Genomic DNA, 22,093 nt, shown 5'->3' on the forward strand with positions numbered 1-22,093 from the left:
TGTATCACAACAGGCAAAAATGTGGTCTGCGAGCCAACTGCCATGTAACTGAGCTTCTTTTGCTGTGATTTTGGCAGAAGCAGTAACTGTTATTTTTCCTACCCTGGCCGCAACTGTGCAAAGAGGAAAGGAAGGTCAAGCAAATGCTTCATGGAGGTATTTTTCATGAATTGCTTCACGGAGCAATTGTTCCCTCATCAGAGATATTCTAAAACCCAGGGATACTAACCAATATTAGCAAAGGGTGAGGTTTTTTTTTCTGAAGAGTTCTGTAGATTTTGTTGCCAAGTTACAGTGAAAGGATTTAGATGAGTGTATTTCTTCAGAAATTCTTGGATTTTTTTCTATTTGTATTTGTGATTTGTAAGGTAAAATTTTGGGTGTATGGCATAATGTGTACTCTATGCATGTATATTTCATAAAGCTTGCTAATACTTAGTTTTGCATTATACTGAGAGAGTTTGTGTATTTCTATGATACATGTGTGCCACGTTTCAGTTTGTGTTTGTGTATTGGGTTTCCTGTCAATTATATCATGGCAAATCCTTTTGGAAACTTGATAGGTATTATTGTAGGTGATACAAAAAATGAAGCATTAAAAAGCTTTTGGAACTATTGTCTGTAAGCAGACCTTTTTTTTTTTTTAATCAGGACTAGAACAGTTTGGGTTTATTTGAGTGGTATTTATTTTCCTTCTTTATTCTTGCAGTCTGCTGACGCTGTCTCCCTATGGTTGAAAGCATGTTGGATATTTCAACTGTAAAAGGAATGATTAGCTGTGGCTACTTCGTCATCAAAGGGAGGTATCTGTAAAGGCAAAAAGTAAAGCAAGGAAAGCCTTAGCAAAGTTCAGTTTTAGGGTACTTTAGGGCAGCCTCTAAACATAAAACATTGCTGGGTTCAGTTGACTTGAACCACTTTCACATTGATTGGTAGATTTGTGTTGAAGGGAGTTAGATGGAGTAACCTACAAATCAGCTCAGGGCAGAATTGAAAGTTTAGTTGAATAGATTGGACCTAGTACTTGAGCTGTTTTCTGAGCATCTCTCATTTTACAGTTATAAATGTAATCTTGAAGCACCTACCCTTAAGTGACACATTCTGTATGCCAACTCTGTAGAAGGTATATAGTGTTTTGATTATGTGAGTTGTTTACTTTGAGTTGCTTTATGAGGCATGTCGTAAGGCAGTTTCTCATTGTACATACTTTGGATTCTTGGCAGCTGAAATAACAGTGAAGAGATCACATTGAGGTTGGAGAAATGAAGGGAGATTTTCATTGGAAGGGTACTCAATGCATAGCTAAATGTGGGAGGTTTTATACATAGAGGCTTTTAAGAGAAGTAGTTGCTTTCAAGAAAAAGCATTCCTTCAGTTTGTAGAAGTAAGGCGGCTGAAGGCTGTAGCTTCTGTAAGCATGGAGAGGTACCAAAATAGGCACTATGCAAGAAAAGTAGCAACTTTGTTTTATAGCTATATTCAGTGTTTGCATTTTGTCACTGGTGCCTCTCCATCTCTTTGCCAACATCCAGATTCCACGCATTTTTCTTGCTATTTAGTTATCTGGTCATAAAACCTCTTCTCCAGCTATTGATCAGGCCATTAAAGCTCTGCTTACTTCCTTTGTTTTGTTGCTTATCATTGCCAACTCCCTCACGTGACCCAGGATTATAAAGCAACTTATTTCTTGCAATAATATGGTCCCTCAATTTTGAGATTTCTTCAGTTCTTCTGATCAGCCCTTTTTTCTTTAGTATTCTCTTTCTTGTATTTTGAGGCCCTTACATCTGAGCTTCTGTAGCAACGAGACAGTGAATAGTAAGTCTCTTGCTGACATGTGCACTGGTACTTATCAGATGTGGTTCTCCATTATTGTATTTGATATTAAGATGCCTTGAAGCTAGATTACAAATTAACAGCTGTTTTGGAGCACTTTGGAGGATGGAGTAAATGGCATGGGAAATAGGGAAGACCAGCAGGGAATGCGATTGCTTTAATGTCTGTCTCTGCCTTTCATCTATGTGATCATGTGTCAGATATGTTATCTGCTTACAGAAGATAAGGAAAAAACTCAAAATGCACATTGTAGTAGTTCATCAGGAGAGTACCTCCTGGTTTTCTGCATGGCTGAAAAGTCTGATGCAGATCTGATAGAAAAAATAGCTTTGCCTTATAGTAAGTTAAAACAATCGCAGTGATGAAGGCAAGAATAGAGAAAGAACAGGCTAGAAAGTAGTTATGTGTTTTCATAAGTATGATGAAATTCCCCCTTAGAATGGCTGGAAAAACTGACTGAGGCAATTTCAGAGCTATTGGGAATTACCTTGGAGAATTCACAAACTGGTAAACAGTGCGTGACTAAAAAATGAGTAAAGAAGGACTGAAGTTGCTCTAGTACAGTGGAATTTTTGGGTGTGTTGCCTGGCACCTATCAATTTGGCCACCCCTGTTCTAGCTGGAACTACTGTAAGGTGGATTTAAAACTACGCAGAAGACCACCCTGGAGGGGTGCTCCGGGAGCAGCTGTCAAGGGGCTGTCCAGGAAGGCAGTCACCCTTGTTCTGCATCTGGATCTGTCCTAGGTCCTGAAATGTTCTGCCTCATCCCTGACAATTCCAGTGTGGGAATTGAGATTGTAGATGAAAAAGTTCATAGAAGATGAAAAACTAGGAAACACTACAAATATACTGAAGTAATAACCCAGCAAATGCTTAGCTTCAAAACCAAACAAAAATCCAACCAACCAAAAAAAGAAAAAAAAAAAATAACCCCCAAACCCCAAACCTAACTAGTAAACACAAATGTAAAAACAACATTGAATAAAAGGTAAGGTAGAAGTTCTTCATGACAGGTTCTACATGTTGTATAGAATTATAAACTGAATATGATTTAGCAGTGTCATGCTGTTGGAGTGTTTCAGATATTTTTTATTTTTTTCCTCAAAACACGTGAGAGGGATTCCTTTGTGTAGGAGACCTGAAGGAATTACTGGCCTTTTCTTTGCACTTCAGGATTGTGGGGCTTATTTTCTCTCTCTCTCTCTCCCTCTCCCCCCCCTCCCCCCCCCCATCTCTTTCACCCCTCCCTTCCCCTTCCCTCAACAAGAAGGACTAAATACAAGTATAAGAGAATAGTGAAATTAGATGTCGGTGATGTAAATGATTTGTGGTTTAGGCTGAAGGAACTGAGACTGCCTAATCAGCAGGCTTGTTTCTCCTCAGACTTGGGCGGAAAAAAATAATCTAGTTATGGAAAAGGAGGAAAACAAACTGATTTTTCTACAATGAAGGTACATATATATTTATTTTTATATATATATGTATTTTTAAAAGGCATTTAGTTGCCAATTTAGAAAAGCCCTCACAAAGAGCTTTCTAATAGGATTATTGAGGACATGGTGGAAGTGTGATCATTAGCAGTGTTTAATATCTCCACAGGGAAAACACCTGTCAGGAATGAAGTAGAATTTGACTAGTCCTGTGCTGGACCAGGGAATGGAAAGACTGGCTTTTTGGGATCCTTTCTAGACACAGTTTTTAATGATTCTGGAGTACCCTTCATTTGTCAAATTATATTTTAGATTGCCTGGGAACATGCACAAATGTCCTGTACCACTGAAGTTTGGAGAAGTGTTGTTAAAGGTTCTGTATTCAGTGTCCATGTTGATCCATCTGCACAGAAAAACTCTTGGTTGTTGCATGTAAACATGTTCTTTGCTGTACACTTCTTTTTATACCCTTGGGCATTGATTAGATCCAAGAAAGTGTGGGTGAATTCAAGTGACTGGCTTATCTTGTACATTTTAAGTGTGGTAGAGTGGTTTTCATCCATTGCTCTCTTGTAAGAGTTATGTAGTATTGTAGGTTTGATTGTGCTGACTTATTCCCATAGAAGTCTGCTCTTATGCCTGAATTTGCTGTATGTTTGCTGATCCAGATGGTGAACAGATGAAAAGCTCAGTATGTCTTTACTTGGAAGCATAATCAGAAACATGGCATGACACCAGGAAAAATGCTAAACTCGGAATGAGGAAAAAAATGTGCTCTTTCCACAATGTACAAGCACACTTATTGTAGTCAAATTTTCTTTAGTGTGTAAACAAACAGGGAGGGATCACAGAGTTAATGAGATTAGAATGGATCTTTGGAGACTGTCTAGTCCAACCTTCCTGCTCAAATTAGGATCAACCAGACCAGGTTGCTCTGGACATTGTCAAATTGGATTGAGAATATATTCAAGGATGGAGAATATAGCCTCTCAGGGCAACCTGTTCCAGTGTTTGACCACTCTTACGGTTCTTATGTTTAGATGGAACTTCAGGACTTGCTCCAGTAAGTGAATCTCTCAAGTACTGGGGAGCCCAAAACTAATCATGTTACTCCAGATGTGGTGTTGCTAGTGCCGTGTAGTACGTAAGAGCCAACTCCCTCAACCTGCTGGCAGTACTTTTTCTAATGCAGCCCGGAAGCCTGTGTGCCGTCTTTGCTTCAGGGGCAGTGTTACTGGCTCATGTTCAGTATGTCCACCATGAGGACCTATAGATCTTTTTCTTTAAAACGACTTTCCAGCCAGTTGGCTGACAGTGTGTACCTGAGACGGTTCCTCTCCAGATGCAGGACTTTGCAGTCCCCTATGTTAAACTTAATGACAGTAGCGGTGGCCCATTCCATCAATCTGTTCAGGTCCCTCTGAATGGCAGCACAACCTTCTGGTTTATCAGCCGCTCCTCAAAGTTTTGTGCTGTCTGCAAACTGTCTTGAAGGTGTGCTTTGTTCCATCACTCACAAGCCTTTGACCTTAGCAGTTTGGCCTCTTCAGTCCACATTTATCTAGCTTATACTTCATTGGTTTGTGTATGGGGATGTTGTGACTGACAGTGTCAAAAGCCCTCCAAAAGTTGAAATAAACAAAATCCACTGCTCTCTAGTCAGGCCTTAAGCCAGCCTTCTCGTTGTAGAAGGCTACCAGGCTGGTGAAGCATGATTTCCTCTTCATAAATCTAAGCTGACTATTCACTATCCTGTCCTTTGTATGTTTGGATTGCTTGATCTTCTCTCGTGGCCTTCCTGAAGATAGGAGTGACGTTTGTTTTCTTCCAGTTTTCAGGAACCTATGCTAATTGCTGTGGCCCTTCAGAGACTGAGAGTTGCCTTGCAGTATCATTGGCCACCTTCCTCAGTACTTGTGGGTGCATTCTGTCAGGTCCTATGACTTACTTAAATGATCCCTAGCCTGAGCTTCCTTCACCCCGCTTCCACCTCTTGTATGCTTCCTTTTTATGCTTGAGCTTTGTCAGGAGCTCGTCGTTCATCCATGTAGGCCTTCTGTCTCCTTTGACTTCCTGTATGTGTGCAAGTGTGTGATCCTTAAAACTATCAACCAGCTATTCTGCACCCCTCTCTCTCCAGGGGACTGTATCCCATGAGACTCTTCAAGGTAGGTTGCTGAACAAGCCAAACTCTGTTCCTCTGAAGTTTAGGGTTGTGATCCTGCTTTTGCCTTGCTTCCTTCTTTCAGCTTCCTGAGCTTCACCTGCATTTTCACTGCATCCATGACTGCCCTCAGCTTTCATGCACCTGACCGGTTCTTCCTTGTGTCAAGTCCAGCAAAGTGACTTCATTCATTGAGTCCTTGACCACCTGTGTCATGAAATTATCATCCATGTGCTCCAGAAACCTCCTGCATTGCTTGTGCCCTGCTGTGTTCCTTTCCAGCAGATATGGGGATAGTTACCTCAATTGACATCCCCCATAAGGACCAGGGCCTGTCAGTGTGAGGTTTCTTGCGGGCATGATCTACTTCTCCCTGATCAGAATGTGTGTAGCAGACACCCAAACCAATATTGGTAATATTGGTCTACTCTCTAATCCTAACACTTAAGCTCTCAGTTGGCTTGCCATCAGCTGTTGCATATTCTGTCTGAATCACAAAAAGAACAGGGACAATGCAGTTGGCGGTCTGCAGCAGCTGTGGTGAAAGTTCTGGTGAAGTTTGGACATGGGAAGGTAAAGGAGAACCATTAAACTAAATGGTAGAAAGTGAAAATTGCTGTGTTTGCTGTTTTCTTATGAAGTATAATATATACCTTCCAGAGATCAGAAGAAGAGAGTAGTAATGTTATCACATTTTCTGGGCAGTCATTCTGCGTTGATGCAGCTTTGTTTAGTCAAAATAGCTTTTATTCCTCACCTCCCTTTTGTATATACGTCTGTAGTACTTCGGTTCCCCAGTGGTGTCTTAGGAGTAGTGATAAGTCTGAAAAATTGTGACTGACAGATGTTGTAATATGCTTAGTCAAGAAGCAAATCACGAAAGCATATAGACTTTTGCAAGTCAGGTACTCCTCTGACAGTTTGTGGGGCAGAACTTAAGGTAGATGAGATGGGGCACTGTGGCTGATGTTGTAACTGCTTTGGACCAGTTAACCTTCTTGTAGTCCCACTGCCTTTATGGCAAACATGATATTCTATCATGTAGTGAAAACCTCCGGATAATGTGTTTTGTAATTTGTAGATCCTTTATGGCAGTAATATACCTATACAAAGAAAGCTGCCAAACGGCACTAGTCTGTTGTCTGTGATTTAGTCATTATGTGATTGCTGCACATAAAAATGGGTATTGCTGATCTTGCACTGTTATTCATTATGGGGCAGCTGAGGAAGACAGTGGAGGAAACATGAGTTCGTTACTTTTCAACCAATGCCCTCATGTCCGTACTTACATTTCACTGCCCTTGTGTAAAGTGTGTTGGTAAATTTAGAGCTTTTTAAGGAGCTTGATGCTGTGATGAAAGACCCTGAGACATGATGGTGACTACATGAGTGATAACTTGCTGTTGTGGGATACTTGATGGTTTCAGCTTGGGATTTTACTTTGGGCTGTTCAGAAGAAAATGCTTGCTGCTTCTTGTCCAACCTAATTGACCACCAGCAGCAATAACTAACCAAGTGGAGGGAATGACAGAATTATTTGATATCACAAATGTGACTGTTTCATTTCAGTGTTACTGAATGGTTGTTGCCTATTAAGAGCATTTCCACTAGCCCTCAAATGCTTAAGCTAACTGTGCAGAGTAAGCACCTATGCAAGCAAAATAATACATTGTATTTGTCATTTGTCTGGACACAGCATGATTTTTGCAGACCTCTCCTGTCAACAGTGTACTTCATCCCCAAGATGTTTAGCCATTGAACTAGAGCAAGCAAGTTTAGACAAATACACTGAGTCAAAGTCAGTTGGAAGCTTTTAAAATTCTTGTGTTAGCATATGGCTTACTAAACTCACTCTTTTCAGAAGTGTACTCAAGGATTTAATTAACAATAGAATGACTGGGTCTAATGCTGTACTAGCTGCTCAGACAGCAGCTGAGTAACTCTTGTGCTGTTCCTATTCTACCTCAGCAGCAGAGGCAGAATAATTTTTTTTTTCCACTCATCAGTGACACTTTTAGTGTAACGTACAGCCTAGAAGAGCTTGTGCAGGTGTGACACTATTTAAGGTTAACATGTTAACCCATATTGAGTAATTGAGTAACAACATTGAGTGAGAGGCACACAGCACATAAAGCTTCCTTCTCAAATTTAAGCCTATGAATTGCAATTCAGGACTGTTGTGACTTTGAGGCTCTGTTTGCATTTCCTCAGTTCTTTTGAACAGAATAAGAGCAATGATGTTGAGATGACCGAAGAGTGTCCTCCTAATAATGCAGCAAATATTGCAAGTACTAGTTAATGGTGCTTCTGCTTTGAAAGCAAATAAATAAAGCATGTTTTTACTCTCTTCAACGACAGATGCTAGAAAGCTGAAAAGAAGTTGCAGTCATGTAATTTAACAGCTATTTTAAATTGTCCAGAAATTGGTTGTTGCGCATCCTTCCCCCCTTTTTCCTTCTTTGGTTTGAGACAGTTGTTCCATGCTCCAGGGCTAAACATTTGAGGTGTTTGCCTTTATTTTCAACAGATTTTTCTGTGAAGGTTGTAACTCTTTCTTTGGGTCCATTTGCCACAACTATTTTCTTGTCAAGGTATCTTCATATTCTGCACTCATTTGACTTGCACTTCCTTTGTGGTCCAGTTGAAAACTGCTTAGTCTCAAATGTTAAATGGCTTGAAGCAGTTTGCAGAAAACCTACCTAAGATTTGCCGATAATCAGTGTTTGTTTTGTGTGAATTAAATAGTATCAACAGCTGAGTTAAAGGCTAAAAGCCTTCTGCCACTGGAAGCAGATTGTCAGCATAGAGTTTTAGGACCTTTACAAATGTCAGCTTACAGCAATTTACAGTTGTTAGCCCAAAACATAATTAACGATTTAGCTAAAAAATCCAACTGAGCCATATCAGGTCTTGTTAATCTTCAGGCAGCAGAAAAGTCAGGCTTATAATTAACACATGTGGTTTCCAACAGGAAATTACTCATAATCTGCTTAATGTTGTTTTTCATGAGTATACTTGCCCTCATTTTATCCTTTCTATCTGAATATTTAAATCTCTTGGCATGATGGTATATAGGAGTAGAAGTGTGGACAATTGTGTGTTGATGAGAGTGTTTTATTTTTTGAATTAATCACTAGTTCTAAAGTTTCATTTGGATACAGGGGGAACGTATTCTTCCCAACAAGAATGTTGGGTTTTCAGCATCCTTGAGGTTTTGTTTTAAGAAAAAATAGGGAGATAAATGTGGATTCTCAACGTGGCATTTCCTATGCCCAAGTTGTTGCCATATAAAAAATTGTTCAAGCCTAAAACCTGCTGAAGATAATGACTGCTACATTGGAATGACCAGGAAAAGTTTATACTTCTGGCTTCTTTAATGGTTGATGTATGGATGATCATAGCACCACCACTTGGAATCAGAAAGAGGAAGTAAAGCCCATTGCTGATCTCTTCTAATCACTTGCTAATCGGAGAAAACATTGTCTAGGTATTATTGACAGGTGAAGTTAGTCTGTAAAATGATGGGGGTTCTGGATGTATACATACATAAAAATACATGAAAAAATGCAGGGATTGATCCTGTGAAATATTTACAAGATGAAAAAGTGCTTACGATGTTTGCAGACCATAATGAATTTGGAGAGTTTGCAGGGATTTTGCAAGCAGGATTAAATTTGAAATATCTTGGCAACTTTAGTGTCCTTTAAAAAAAAAAAAAAAAAAGAAAAAAGAAAAAAAGGGGGGGGGGGAAGCAGTGCTTATCAAGTTGTCTCTGGAAAGTGCAAATTGTACTATGTTTAAAAGGCATAAGTAACAGCACAACTAGATAAAGGGTATTGGAAGGTCAGTGTAGAGGTTATCAGGAAGGTGTTTTCGTGTTAGTCTGGGTTACAGAGGTCTGCCATAGCATATTGCTATGAAGCTGCCAAATAATACCTGAAATACAGTTTGAAGTGTGACCTTGGAGGCATATGAGGCAATTCTTCTTCCTCTTCTTGACAGCAAATAAGAAGTTCCTTTTTTGGTTCTGGTCAGTGTGGTTTACTTGTTGTATGGACTGAGAGAGTTCAAAAGAAATCCAAAATAAATCAGGACTTTATCAGGTCTTTGACAAAAGATTATGTGGTTCAGAGAAGGAGAATGAATGGCTACAGAATGGAAGGGACTGCACTGTTCTTCATGTTTGACAGCAGAATAAAATTAACTGCATTAAACCCTTCTTAAATAGGTTGTATATTGTTATATATTGAAACTTTGCTGTTGAAGGAACCTTGGGAGGTCACCTAGGTTCTCCTTATGAGCTTTAATTTACCTGAGAGGGTGGAGGGTTCCGGAGCTGTGTGTGGGTGTCCCCATCACTGAATCTCTTAACTCCAGAATCATTCCTTATATGAAAAGTGGTCAGCTGATTTGCTTCTTCAGGAAGTGTCTAGATGAGGAATGTACTACTTCTTTGTTAATAGGTGAAGATGGGAAAGGTGATGAAATTTCTAGCAGGTAGCTTTCTTGGGATACTCTGCGGGTGTTCTTTGAGCTAATTTTCCAACTGCCAGGCCATTGGTCAGACTGTAGTCACCAGCTTTTGACTGCTGGACCATGAGACCTGTATACTCTTGCATTCTGAATGCTGTAGAGGAGAGAGTAATAAGCAATATGTTTTTAGTTCTTCAGAATTTTTTTTAGACCAAGAGTTTTTTTGAATAATATACTAAGTTTCTCCTGATTCTTAATCTTTTTTGAATTTGTTACCTGAAAGTGCAACTTCTTACTACCTGTGACTTTCAGATTCCATAGTTTTATTTTCCCAATTATTCTGAACTGTGAACTATTTGAGTAATGTTTTAAGTGGCACAGATGAATGTCAGTAGCTGCTGTTTAAAGTGCTGTAGAGAATGAGTTGTATGCTGCGCAGATAACATCTGCCTTTTCTTTGCAGAGGGTTTGTAATCTGACCAGACCAGAGAAGTGTAGAGCAGGTTAAAAAGTAATCTTCGAGTAATCTCAGTGATAGTGACAAAATAACTGTGTGTGTGTATATGGTGTCTTTTGCGGGGGGTGGTGGTGGTTATATTTTTTTAACTTTGTAGTAAAATGGAGGAGAGAGAATGTGACAGGAATGAGGTGTGGGCAGAAGAGGATTAGAAGAGCGTATGTTAGCTAGAGCTGTAACGTAAAGAAATGGAAATGAAAAGTCTGTAAGCTGAGGGTGGGAAAAGTCCAGACAAAAATTTAAAAAGCTGTGTTCAGAAGTTGCAGTTTCTTCCACCAGCTGAATTTTCTGCCAAATAATACATTTTTAAAGCTTCGTTTTTGTCTTGGAGGGCTTGAATCTTTATCTGGTAAAGCCTTCACAAAACATATGTGTTCTGTAGTAACAGGTTATCTTTCTGAGGGTCATCAATAATTCTTGCTTCTAGCATTGGTGTGGCACTAATGGACTTCTGATAGAAACAGTAGGGTAGAACAGTATAAAATACAGGGATTTTTTGTCTGTCCTAGCATATATTCTGCTTAAATTGATGAGAGTAAAGGCCCTTAAATCAGTGAAGCATTAGGAAACCATCATTTTATGTGCTTTATACTCTGATTTATACTCTGAAATTCTGTCTGTGTTGGTTCCCTTTGGTTAGGAGAAAATATTTTAGAGGACTTCTTTTCTTTTAAAGGATTTAGATCCTTTAGGATTTTTTTTTCCTCTGCTGTTGCTGCTGTTTACCATGGAGCATGGAAGGGAGTTTAATTATTTTGTTCTTATGGCTTTTCTCCTCTTTTTCAGAAGTAAGAAACTTTTTAGCAAGAAAAAATTGAAAAGGAAACAGAAGACTAAGTTGAAAGTCAAAACACGCAACAAGGTAAGTCTGTAACTAACTGGACAAATTTCTGACTCAAAAAGAAAAGTAATTTCAACTGAGAGATATATGAGGAAAAAAAAAGTGTAACTAGCGATTTGTTTAGAAAAGATAATAATAGGCCAGTATTGTTTGTCTGTTTACTGTATTCTACATGACTACAACGTTAACCTTACTCAGCTGTGTTTGCTACTAACGTTCATCATGAAATAATATGAAGAGCATTTTTTGTTCTCCAGTTCCTAAAGTGTAAATATAGCTAAACATGTTGGTCTTATAGTTAAGTTTTAAGAGATGCATGTCTAGCCAACAGCTAGAGACTACTGCTGCAAAGAGTTCTGTCCATATCACCTAAAGGCAAAAGGGAGCATTCAGTGTCTAAGGAAGCCAAAGTTACCTCTGAGAATTCCTCCATAATAGAATAGATGATACTTATTTGTTTCTATTAATATTTTCTCCCTGTGTAACTTCTGCCTCCATCCCTTTAAATGCATGGTAGCGGAAACAGTGAACCTCATTGAAATGTTTACTTGTTGCAGACAAGAAATCTAGGCGGAAGCAACAGTATTTTAAAATACTGCTCTAGTGCATTCTTTCTTTATTACAGAGCTGTTATTTCTCTCTTTAAGCTGGAGTCTCAGGGGGGATTTTCCTGAAGGCCTACTGCAGGCATGGAGGCTTCTTCCTAGGTTCCCAGTGTAGTCAGTAAAGAAAAAGTAGCTTATTTCTGGAATAGTTCTGAAGAACCACTGGAATGTCTGGTAAAAACACTGTAGTCATTTGAATGCTCTTATAATACAAATAGACTGTAGATCAAATTGGCCGTCTTATCCCTATTTGCCACACCTCATGTAGTTTCTCTATCTGAAGACAGATGACTTTGGGAGGGTGAAGCCAGCTCTCTATCTCTTCACTTGGTATTGCCTTTTTGGATACTTACCAGATTGTTCTGCTTATCTCAAGTAGTGCAGCTCCAGACTATAGTATAAGAGGGTCTTATCTTCACTTTCTGTTCTCAGTACTGTACAGTGAAATATTTCTGGTCCAAACCGAATTTTCCAGTCCTTTCTTCAGTTGCTATGATACTAGCAGTTTTAGCCCTGTTACTGTCATGATTTTATTGGAACTACTGTCAACATAGAACACCAAGTTAGAAATTTGAAGAAATTTTGCAGAATGTAGTTAGCGTTTGTGTGTTCTATCTAGTGACAGAAACTTGTGCTTCTAAAATAACTCTTCAGCTTTCATCATTGTTACTATATAAAGGGAAACTTGTCCTTCTGGATAGTGGTGCCCTAGTTCAACTGCCAAGTAGAAAGCTAAATCCAGAACTGTTCTCAAGCTTGGCAGTCAAATGTGCTTCTTGGTTTTATTTGCATTGCATAAATGGATTGGCAGAATCGCTTCTGAATGGCCAAAGACAATATGAGCATCCTAAAGACTGGTTCCTAACAGTAGTTACCGACCTGACACTAACTGATCATCTCTGCACCTCATGCCTATGGAGGGTTGTTTACAAGATTTTTCTTGGATTTAAAATAGCTTCCACTTAAAATATTAAGTGAGATTTATCTGTCTTTGAAAGGCATAATGGGTTTTTGCATGTCTTTTAGTGATGCCTTTATTCTAGACAGCCTTTGAGGCAAGCCAGCGTTGACCAGAAGAGTATTGGTGTTTCAAGTCACTGAGGCAGAGGAAAGTACTCCACATTATTCCTGCATGATAGCAGGAAATTGTGTATTTGCTGAAAAGGGAAAGATAACCTGAAGATGTGAGGCTGACTTTATCAAACTTTGTTTACCATTGAAGTGAGGTGGTTTGGGGGTTTTCGGTTTGGTTGTTTCCTTGGGTTTTTTTTGTTGTTCGTTTAGTTGTTTTGTTGGTTCCCCCCCATGCTTACCAGTGCGGAGTAAGCACAATGATAACTTTTACAATGGAATGTCTGAAAACAGGTGTGTATATTGTCAGGAGAATACACATTTCCATCTGAAGCCTTATGATAGGGTTTATTGAAAAGCCCATCACTGCTGGACATTCTGAGCAAGAGATCTTGTGTGCATTAGTTTAATTTTTTTAATAACCAGGGTCTTTCAGTCTGAACAGAAATGAGAGTTTTCTGTTAATAGGCTTGGTAGAGGCTGGGAGGGCCTTAAATTAAGAATAAGCCAAAGGAACCCAAAAATTTGTTTATTTATACCCTGCATTTAATAAATAAAAACTGAGTAATTGAAGAGGAGAGAACATTAAAAAAAAAAAAAAAAGTCATTGTTGAGCAACTGGAAGAAAATTATTTCTGCCATTTAGACATTAAATGTTACAACATTTTAAGTATAAAACTTTAATTGGTGGTTAATGCAGCCCAATAGTTTGAGCGTTAGTGTCTTTCTAAGCTGGGGTCGTGTTACGATCACTTGTATTTGAACTACTGTTAACTTTTGGTTTTGTGGTTTATTATCTTTTTTTTTATTTAATGGAGGTATAAAAGTTTTCCATGTGGGTGCAGTGTGTTTTGGCTTCAAAATTCAGTGCTGAATAAGAGCGGCTTTGACATAGAAACAAGTATGTGATTATTAGACATGGGTGTAGTACTTCGGACTCCTGCCCCTGGCCCCTCTTCCCCCCCCATCTCCCCACTCCCACTTCCTTTTTTTCGGCAATAACTATCAGTAGAAAATTGTAGGCTGTGTAACTTACCTCAACCCTATGAATATTGCTGCTTCCCATCCCTCACCCCTTTTCATTCCCTGGAGTTTTCCCACTTTCCCGTTAACTCATAAAGGTGCTGCTTAGGACATTTAGCTGAAAGACTGTACGGAAAGCCAGAGTTCACTATCTTTTGTTCTCATAATGTTATTTGAAGAAGACTGAAAAACTGGAGTCCAGCAGAGACAGGGAATGTACTTCCGCTGATCAGCTTCCACCTGTTTAGGCAGAAGTTTTAAACTATGACTTGGCTTTATACAAATGGAAGGAATAAAACCTTTGGAAAGGGTTCATGTAGCAGACAAATTTAAGCTAATGGTTAGATGTATAAGGTGAATCAACTGGGATAAATATTTGTCTCATCAAAACCACTCATAGCTACTCAAATAATTTGGCAGTGTTTTCAATGGCTATTGTATTATTTGGTGTTTAAACCTCAAGAGGGCATCTCTTTCCAAGAGATGTTTTAACAGTCCAAAGAAAAATTTGGTGAGGTTCTATGCTCTGTTATGCACAAGTTAGATCAGATGATTATTATAGCCTTATCTATCTTTAACAACAGATTAACTTTCCTTTCCTAGATTATAGTCTCTTTCCATCACATCTGAGAATAAACGGTTATCGCAGTCATGTGGTTCAAGAGGAAGGAAATAAATTGGTCAGAAAATAAGCTACGTATGGATGTAATCTTTTGGGAAAACTGTTTACGTGTAAGACAAGTGTAAGGGGAGACCAGAGGGTTTCTTTTTTCCAACTTCTTGAGTGTATTGGAACATTACAAAAGGCTAACTGAGAAGGGTACTTGTGAGTTTGGCTGTTCTATTATATGAACCAAACCTGTGCCATTAAACCTCTCTTACGTAATGCATCCTTCCATTCAGCAGGGACTATATGTTTACAAGAACAAGTCACACATCAGAATATGGGCATCTGCATTTCATTCTTTCTCTTGTAAAATAGCCTCTTATATTTTAGATAAGAACCTCTTTTAGATAAGAGGCTTCTGTGTTACTTTTAGAAAAAAAGTAACACACAAGAAATAAAGTTTTACCTTTATATATTAAAGCTATGTTCATGATTCTTTACTTATATTGGCACTGCAATTTCTTAGGCCTGTATTTAGATTTCGTTATTCAGTAGCTCATGATTGAATTGTTCTTTCTTTAATATCCCTTAAAACTTCAAGAGAAAGGCTTTTCTAATTTTATCTTAAATGTCTGGAGAACATAATCTACTTCTCTTTTGTCTACCTAAAATACAAAGAACTTTTCCGAGTGATTTAATTAGGTTTAATGCCTTTACAAATCCTCTATCTGTTCATCTGAAAAAGGTGCCTTAGTCCTTCTGACCATCAAAATGACCTTTCATCACTGTTGCCTCACCTTGTATGGTTTCAGAATCTTCTTTTTGAAGCTTAATATTGTACATTTTGTGAAAATGGCGCTGTGTTTAAAAATTTCTCTTCCTTTCCATCAAAATTAATTTAAAATGGTTTGTCTAGCACAAATAAATTTTTGCAGCACTTGAGACAGAAGATGTGATGAATACTGGGTATCTGTTAAGTTCTATGATGTACGTTTCATCATGTATCTAGATTAAGAAGTTGCATTTTCAATTCGAGATGGTACCAAGCGAAACAAAAAAATTAAAGGTTTTGGAATGTCACGCTTTCTTACAACTGACGTAAAAGTCACTAAATCAAAAAGCATCGTTCTCTTTTCCAGTCTTGATGCTCCATTCTTTTTGAAAGTGGTAGCAATTTCATATTTCGAGAATCTAAATGCTTTGGGAGAACAAAAAAGGTAGAGCCTAGCATCTGCTCTTGACTAAGCCATCCTAAAGCTGGGCTTCTGGTCATTTTTATACTTGGTGAGTACTTTGCATTGTAGTATTCCAACAGCCATTAAGAAAAGGCCATTTAGAGGTGCAGAAAATATGATTGTAGCTTTTCACTGTATGCACAGTGTCATGTAAAGGTATTTCATGCTTCTGTGGATCTTGATACCCTTAATACCAAGAAACAAGCTATAGGGTGGAGTTTTTCTTGAAATAGTGTATCTCATAGCTCAAGAGCAGTATGATTGGATTATTAATAATCCTAGATATGTGAAAAATTAATAAACTGCTTCCCTGAGTTTTTAGAAGTCAATTAACATTTTGTCTTAATCGTCTACCATTTTCCTTGGCAATGTAGAAGTACATTGTGCCAACATGAAATGCAGTATCATTAAGAGAATTGTTGTAACTTAAAATAGACTTTATTAGTGTGATGTAAAAATTATTAAGTGGGGTTCTGTAGGCACAGTTAGCGGCTAGATTTTCATAGTGATCTATTCTACCTCAAAATCTAGGAGCTGGTAGCAAGATTGTATGGGTGATAACATAGAAGAGTGACCCAGTGCCATAGCTCTCATTAGTTGCAGAAAAGGAAATTTCCAGTTGATGATGAAATGAACTTAAGTCCCAGTTTCCTGACTTGATCTCATTGGTGCATCTGACCCGAATGAGGTTAGGAATCTGTTGTAATCTGGAAAGGTAAAAACTTTGATCACCTGGAAAAAATTTCTGATATCTGTTACTAATACTTTCCACTGCCATTGTTGAAGAAAATTAAAAATGGAAAGTGCTCACTGAATGAGTATTTGCATTAGAGGAGCAGAAACACTTTTTGTTTCTTTTTTATTTTAATCAGCTCCATCTCTGCCTTTTGTAAAAGAAATAAATAGTGATGTTAATACAACCTGCTTATATACCTCCACTTTTGAACAGATGTTTGCTTTGAAGACCTGGAAACTATAAATATGATAGTTTAAGCACCTCAGAGGCTTGAGCAAATCCATCATAAATAAATTGTCAGTGGTGTTTACCTTATAGTGAAGTTTGCGGGGGCAGAGAGAACAAGGTGATGATCAGAAGTTCCGTTCCTACTCTCCAACCAGAAACAATGTGTCTTGTCATTCAGCGCCTTTCTTTTTGCCTTTAGACATCCCAAGCATCTGTATGCTTATACATTTAATGTTAATTCAGTTGAGTTTTTATTTTCTCCTCAAATGAAAGATAGTAAATGGTGAAAGTCATAATTATCCTTATGTTTTAACCTGTTTTTACAACCCTTATTGTTCAACTTATTGTTCAAAAAGGGATTTATTTTTAAACTGATAAAATTCTTAAGTACCCTTGTTAGGATTGGTACTGTATTTTTTGAGCATATAACAGAATGAAGTATAATATACTTTTAGTTTCAGATAATTTACAGTTCTCAGATATGGTATTGTGAAGAGAAAATAGAGGTATGAAATAAGAAATGCAGACAGTGGGTTAACATCACAGCTAGGAATTAAACTACTGAGTCATGTATTCTAGTGCTACACTCTTCAGATAGAGCAGGGTTTTTTGGATTCTGGGGAATATTGTGATGTTGAAGTCTGGGTAGGAGATTATTGTATGTAACTATAGTTTGCCCTGTTGTAAAAGACTGAGACACTGAACACGGAAAGATAGAATGGTTAAAGTGCTTACTATTTAAAAGCGAATACATTAAGTAAGGCATTTTTTAATAGTTGTATTAAGAATAAGGAAGGAGTTAATTTCTGAAAATTAGTCAGCTTTTTATTAATAGGCAAGAAAACATACATTGATGTTTTGTCTAGCACTGTCATGTCTAAAATTATCTGTGCTGGTTAAACAACTTGGCCAACCTATTTCGGAAGAGGCTATGTAAGCTACAGAACTGACACTGTTCTGGATCAAAGACTAAGCTGAACTCCTGACAAGAAAACCGGAATGGAAACTCCTCCTGGATTTTATAATTGCAATAAATGATACTAATTAGATAAGTGAACTTCAGATAGAGATATTTCAAAGGTTCCAGATACTTTTCTCTTCCTGTAACTCTCAGTAAACTAGGAAATGCATAGTAAACTTACTAATTTATTTTTTTTTTTAACCTGCTCAGTTCAACTGTGTTAGTTTTAAAGCTGAAAGCTTACATTATGTGCTTGCCTTGGCAGCAGCTGCAAAAACTCTTGGGGTATGTGTGTGGATATTTGACATACAGAGGAGTCATATGTTATAGCTGTTTAGTTTTCTGGTGCCAAATACATTTTAAAGTATCTAGTAGCTCATTATCATTGGTATCAGTCCAAATCTATTCTGATGCAATTTGATACTGGAATAATGTGAGGTTTGAGTTCTTGCGGGGTTTTAACATCAGCTTTATTATTTCAAAGGTACTCATGTTTAACAAGGACCAGACTTACGTGGTCTTTCAAGCCCTAATGGCAGAAGTTATGTTGTGCTAAAAAAAGAAGGGGAAAAGCCCCCAAACTTCCAATAAGTTTATAGGGAACTTTTTCCAGCTTGCTTTTTTTTTTTCTCCCCCCTCCCCATCTTTATTGTTTTGTGCTTACTGCTAACACTGACATGGGTAAAAAATTAACACATTATCTGTGTTGTATAAAATAGGCTATAGAGTAAGTCGTTGCTTCTTGATGTTTTAGCTTGCAATAATTATGTAGTAATAATGGAAAGATGTGAATATGTACCAGTACAGTTAGAATAATAATATAGTCAAAATTAAAATGAAATATGTAAACTGAAATATTTTGAAGCTATTTTGAATTATTTTTTTTTAAGTTTTGTAAAATATAGTGTTAAATGATCTAACTTAGAAGCCGGTGTTATTTCTGGTAATAATAAGATAAGCACAGATAAAAATATGTTGTGAACTATTGCTGTGTTTTGATATATAAAGTTGTGACTGGTGTACTGCAGAATAAACCACCCCATTGAAACATTATCCAGTTCATGGGTCTCAAACTTCTTTTCCCTTCTTCTGTATTAAAGTCCTCTTTCCTATCAGTGTTGTCACAGATGTATATTTCCACTCTGATCTGTTCCAAATCACTGTAATGTAATTTGCTGCATATTCTCCTGCCAAATGAAGGTTGTCATTCACAATACCTACTAAATAAAAAGAAAGAAAAAGACAAAAATCCTCCACCCTCATTGCCCCCCAAGAATACAAGAAATAAACCAAAATAACTGTGAAGTTAGTCATGACCTTGACTCAGTCTGGCCTAATGTATCTCCAAATTTTTCCTTGCATGTTGAAGCAAATTTGTCCTTCAGTCTTAATCTAGGCCTTCTCTCCTTAGGTAGTCTCTGGGCCTTCTGTCTACATCGAGGTATTACAGGGAATTGCTTCCTCCCATATGCCTGAAGTCCAGTTTTTTACAGCCGGTGCTCAAACCAGCCTTTGGTATTTGGTAGTGCACAGCAGAAGAGAAAGTATAGACCTGCCTGTGGCATTTCGGTTGTTGGTTTTTAAGTCTGTCATTTCTACTGTTCCATCTTACTGTAGGAGAAAGGAAGAGTAGGGGGCAGAATTTAAAAGATGTTTTTAGAATTATTTTTTCTTAATAATTTTCCAAGTCTAATGACAGCTTCATGGAGGCTCTTCTGTGTCTTGGCAGTGGCTGACAGTAATGTACCATTAGTGGATACCAAGGACAGGAGGGGCAGGTTAGTGGTAGGGTAAGGGTATGTGTAGTGGTAGTTTCTCAGAACAGTTTCATAACTCTTACTTTGCAGCTCAGGGCTTGTGAAAGCAGGATGGTGTCCTGTTACGTTGTAGGCCTTGATAGATTTTTGTATTCAGTAGTTTGTCCACTAGGTATTTATTATCCACAAAATTATTATCCACAGCGTCCTGCCAGGGGAGTTTTTGAACTTGCAGTGTGTTTTCATTTAATGACAAAACAAGTAATGGTATTTTTAATTTCTAATACATTTAGCTTATTTTTCTTATTATTTAACAAGGGATTAAAACAAGCAAGTAGAATAACGCTGTTAAAAATTCAATAATAATTTAAAAAAAACACCCAGCAACTGACCATGTTAAGAAGATAAATCCTGAATTCTGCTAGGCTTTTGACTGTGGCAGAGGTTTGGACCGTTCCACTGTCTGAGCTGCTTTCATTTTCCGTCTTGTTGTCCTCATCAAGTTATGAGAGGTAGAGACTAAAGCCAGATGGAGTATATTGAAATATCTTCATCTTCCTGCTTTCTTTCTTTCCTGAAATATAATTGGTACTTCAACAGGAAAATTTAGTCTCCAGCTTGAGCACCATTTGGTCGACCAAAATTTCAGACTGTTGAGATTACTTATATTTAGCGAATCTTGAAACTTCTAATAAACTTAAAACTAATCTTGTTTTTCAGACTGAAAGCCTAGAGAGTACCATAACCATACCAGATATCAGATTACACAGCAACCCTTCAGCTTTTAATGTTTACTGCAATGTCCGCCATTGTGTGTTGGAGTGGCAAAAAAAGGAAGCATCTGTATCTTTGGCTTCAAAGAACAGTGTACAGAGTGGGGATTCAGACAGTGATGAAGAAGAGGAATCCAAAGAGCCACCTATTAAACTTCCAAAGGCGAGTAACTGGATACAGTGTAAAGCGTGCTATGTATTTCATCTGATGTTGGTATGTTCTTTGTGGGGAATAAAGAACAGCATTACAAGCCAGCTACTTAGAAAATAGCTATAATTCATTTGTAGTCAGTCTACTCCAGAATCATCTGAGTTGATGAATTAGGAAGATGTATATATCCACCCAGTAATTAATTTTAAGTCAGTTAAATGTCAGGTAAACATTAAGCATGTACTCCTTTACTGATGTTTGAAAATAACCAGCAGCCTCAAAGGTCTACACAAAAAGCAAATAAGGCAGCTCTTCATCTGTCAGAGGCTACTACCTGTAGTGATAAAGGCTGCTTTCTTTTGCTTTACCCCATAAAAGAATAAATCTTTCTGCTATTGGAATTCAACTGGTGGAGTGTTTTCTAAGATGATTTGCCAGGTATATGTGTAATTGCAGTAACTGTCAATTATGCTTACTACCTTAGTTTTTTAACCTTCCCCTGTTTTGGCTTTAGTGCCTTTTGGCACTGATAACTACGGTAATGCACATTAAGAATTTGAACATTACAGTTCAACAGGGTAGGTTTTTTACTAATCACTACTTCTGTGCTTGTAATTTATATAGGAGTTACTGATTTTTTTCTTTTAATTTGCTGATTCACTGGTTTTGTACTATGTAACTTCTGTGTATCTAGTTTTGATTATTGCTAGCTTATTGATTAACTTTTCTTTTTATTTGCTCTAAACCAAACACTGAATTAAAAACGTTCTTGCAGCAGTGATTATGTAGAATGTTTTAGTTGCTTAGAAAATTAGAATTTTATAGGTGATTGTGTTTAGGTAATATCTGAAGGGCAAAGCTGGCACTCAAATGTAGTGGTGGGGAATTGCAAAGGAATATAACCAAGTCAGGTAACTAACTCGGAACCTGAAATTTCATGATTGATAAGTCACAGAATAAATAGACTGGTTTGGGTTGGAAGGGACCTTCAGGATCACCTAGTTCCAACCCCCCTGCCATGGGCTGAGGCACCTTCCACTGGATGAGGTTACTCAAAGCCCCATCCAACCTGGTCTTGAACACTGCCGGGGATGGGGCAGCCACAGCTTCTCTGGGCAACCTTGGCCAGTGTCTCACCACCCTCACAGTGAAGAATTTTTTGTTAATATCTAATCTAAATCTATGCCTTTGCAGTTTAGAGCCATTCTCCCTTGTTTATGAACTTCATTTGACTCCTTGTGGATTATATTAAGTGAATTAGCAAGTGATTGTAGATGCTTCATTTGAAATTTAAGTAGAAGGCAGTGTAGCTGTTAGCATTCATAAAGAATTCAATGGAGTCTTAGAGATTTTGACATGAAAAGAGGTTCCAAGAAGGATGAGATTTATCACGGATACGGATAGAACACTTGCATGTGGAAACAAAAACACTGGTATTGTTTAAAGGTGTTAGAGATTTTATCAAAAGGATAAGCTGGAAAAGGGGTGCAGGTTTAAAAAGATGGTGGCTTAGAAAAAATGATAGGGAAACTCTAGGTAGGAAACTTTCATTTTCTCTCATAATGTCTGTGTCCAGGCTAGAATTTTGTGTACCTTTTGTAAGGTGGGCTTACGCTTTTGATCTGAAGTCTCAAAGATGTTGCAAAGGGAATGGGAGGATGGCTGCATGGAGAACATCAGTAA

At 37.8% G+C, this 22,093-nt stretch overlaps 1 protein-coding gene across 13 annotated transcripts in view; it reads left to right on the top strand.

Annotated features, from left to right (window-relative positions):
* The window catches only part of MYCBP2 (MYC binding protein 2), a 182,810-nt gene that overhangs the window by 13,632 nt on the left and 147,085 nt on the right, over nucleotides 1-22,093 (top strand). For all 13 annotated transcript variants that reach the window (XM_030476192.1, XM_030476191.1, XM_030476196.1 and 10 more), the window contains exons 2-3: nucleotides 11,209-11,284; nucleotides 20,207-20,422. In XM_030476192.1, coding sequence (XP_030332052.1) covers nucleotides 11,209-11,284; nucleotides 20,207-20,422 — 292 coding nt within the window. The remainder of the gene's footprint in view (nucleotides 1-11,208; nucleotides 11,285-20,206; nucleotides 20,423-22,093) is intronic.

This window comes from Strigops habroptila, chromosome 2 (assembly GCF_004027225.2).
Source record: "Strigops habroptila isolate Jane chromosome 2, bStrHab1.2.pri, whole genome shotgun sequence".
NCBI lineage: Eukaryota > Metazoa > Chordata > Aves > Psittaciformes > Psittacidae > Strigops > Strigops habroptila.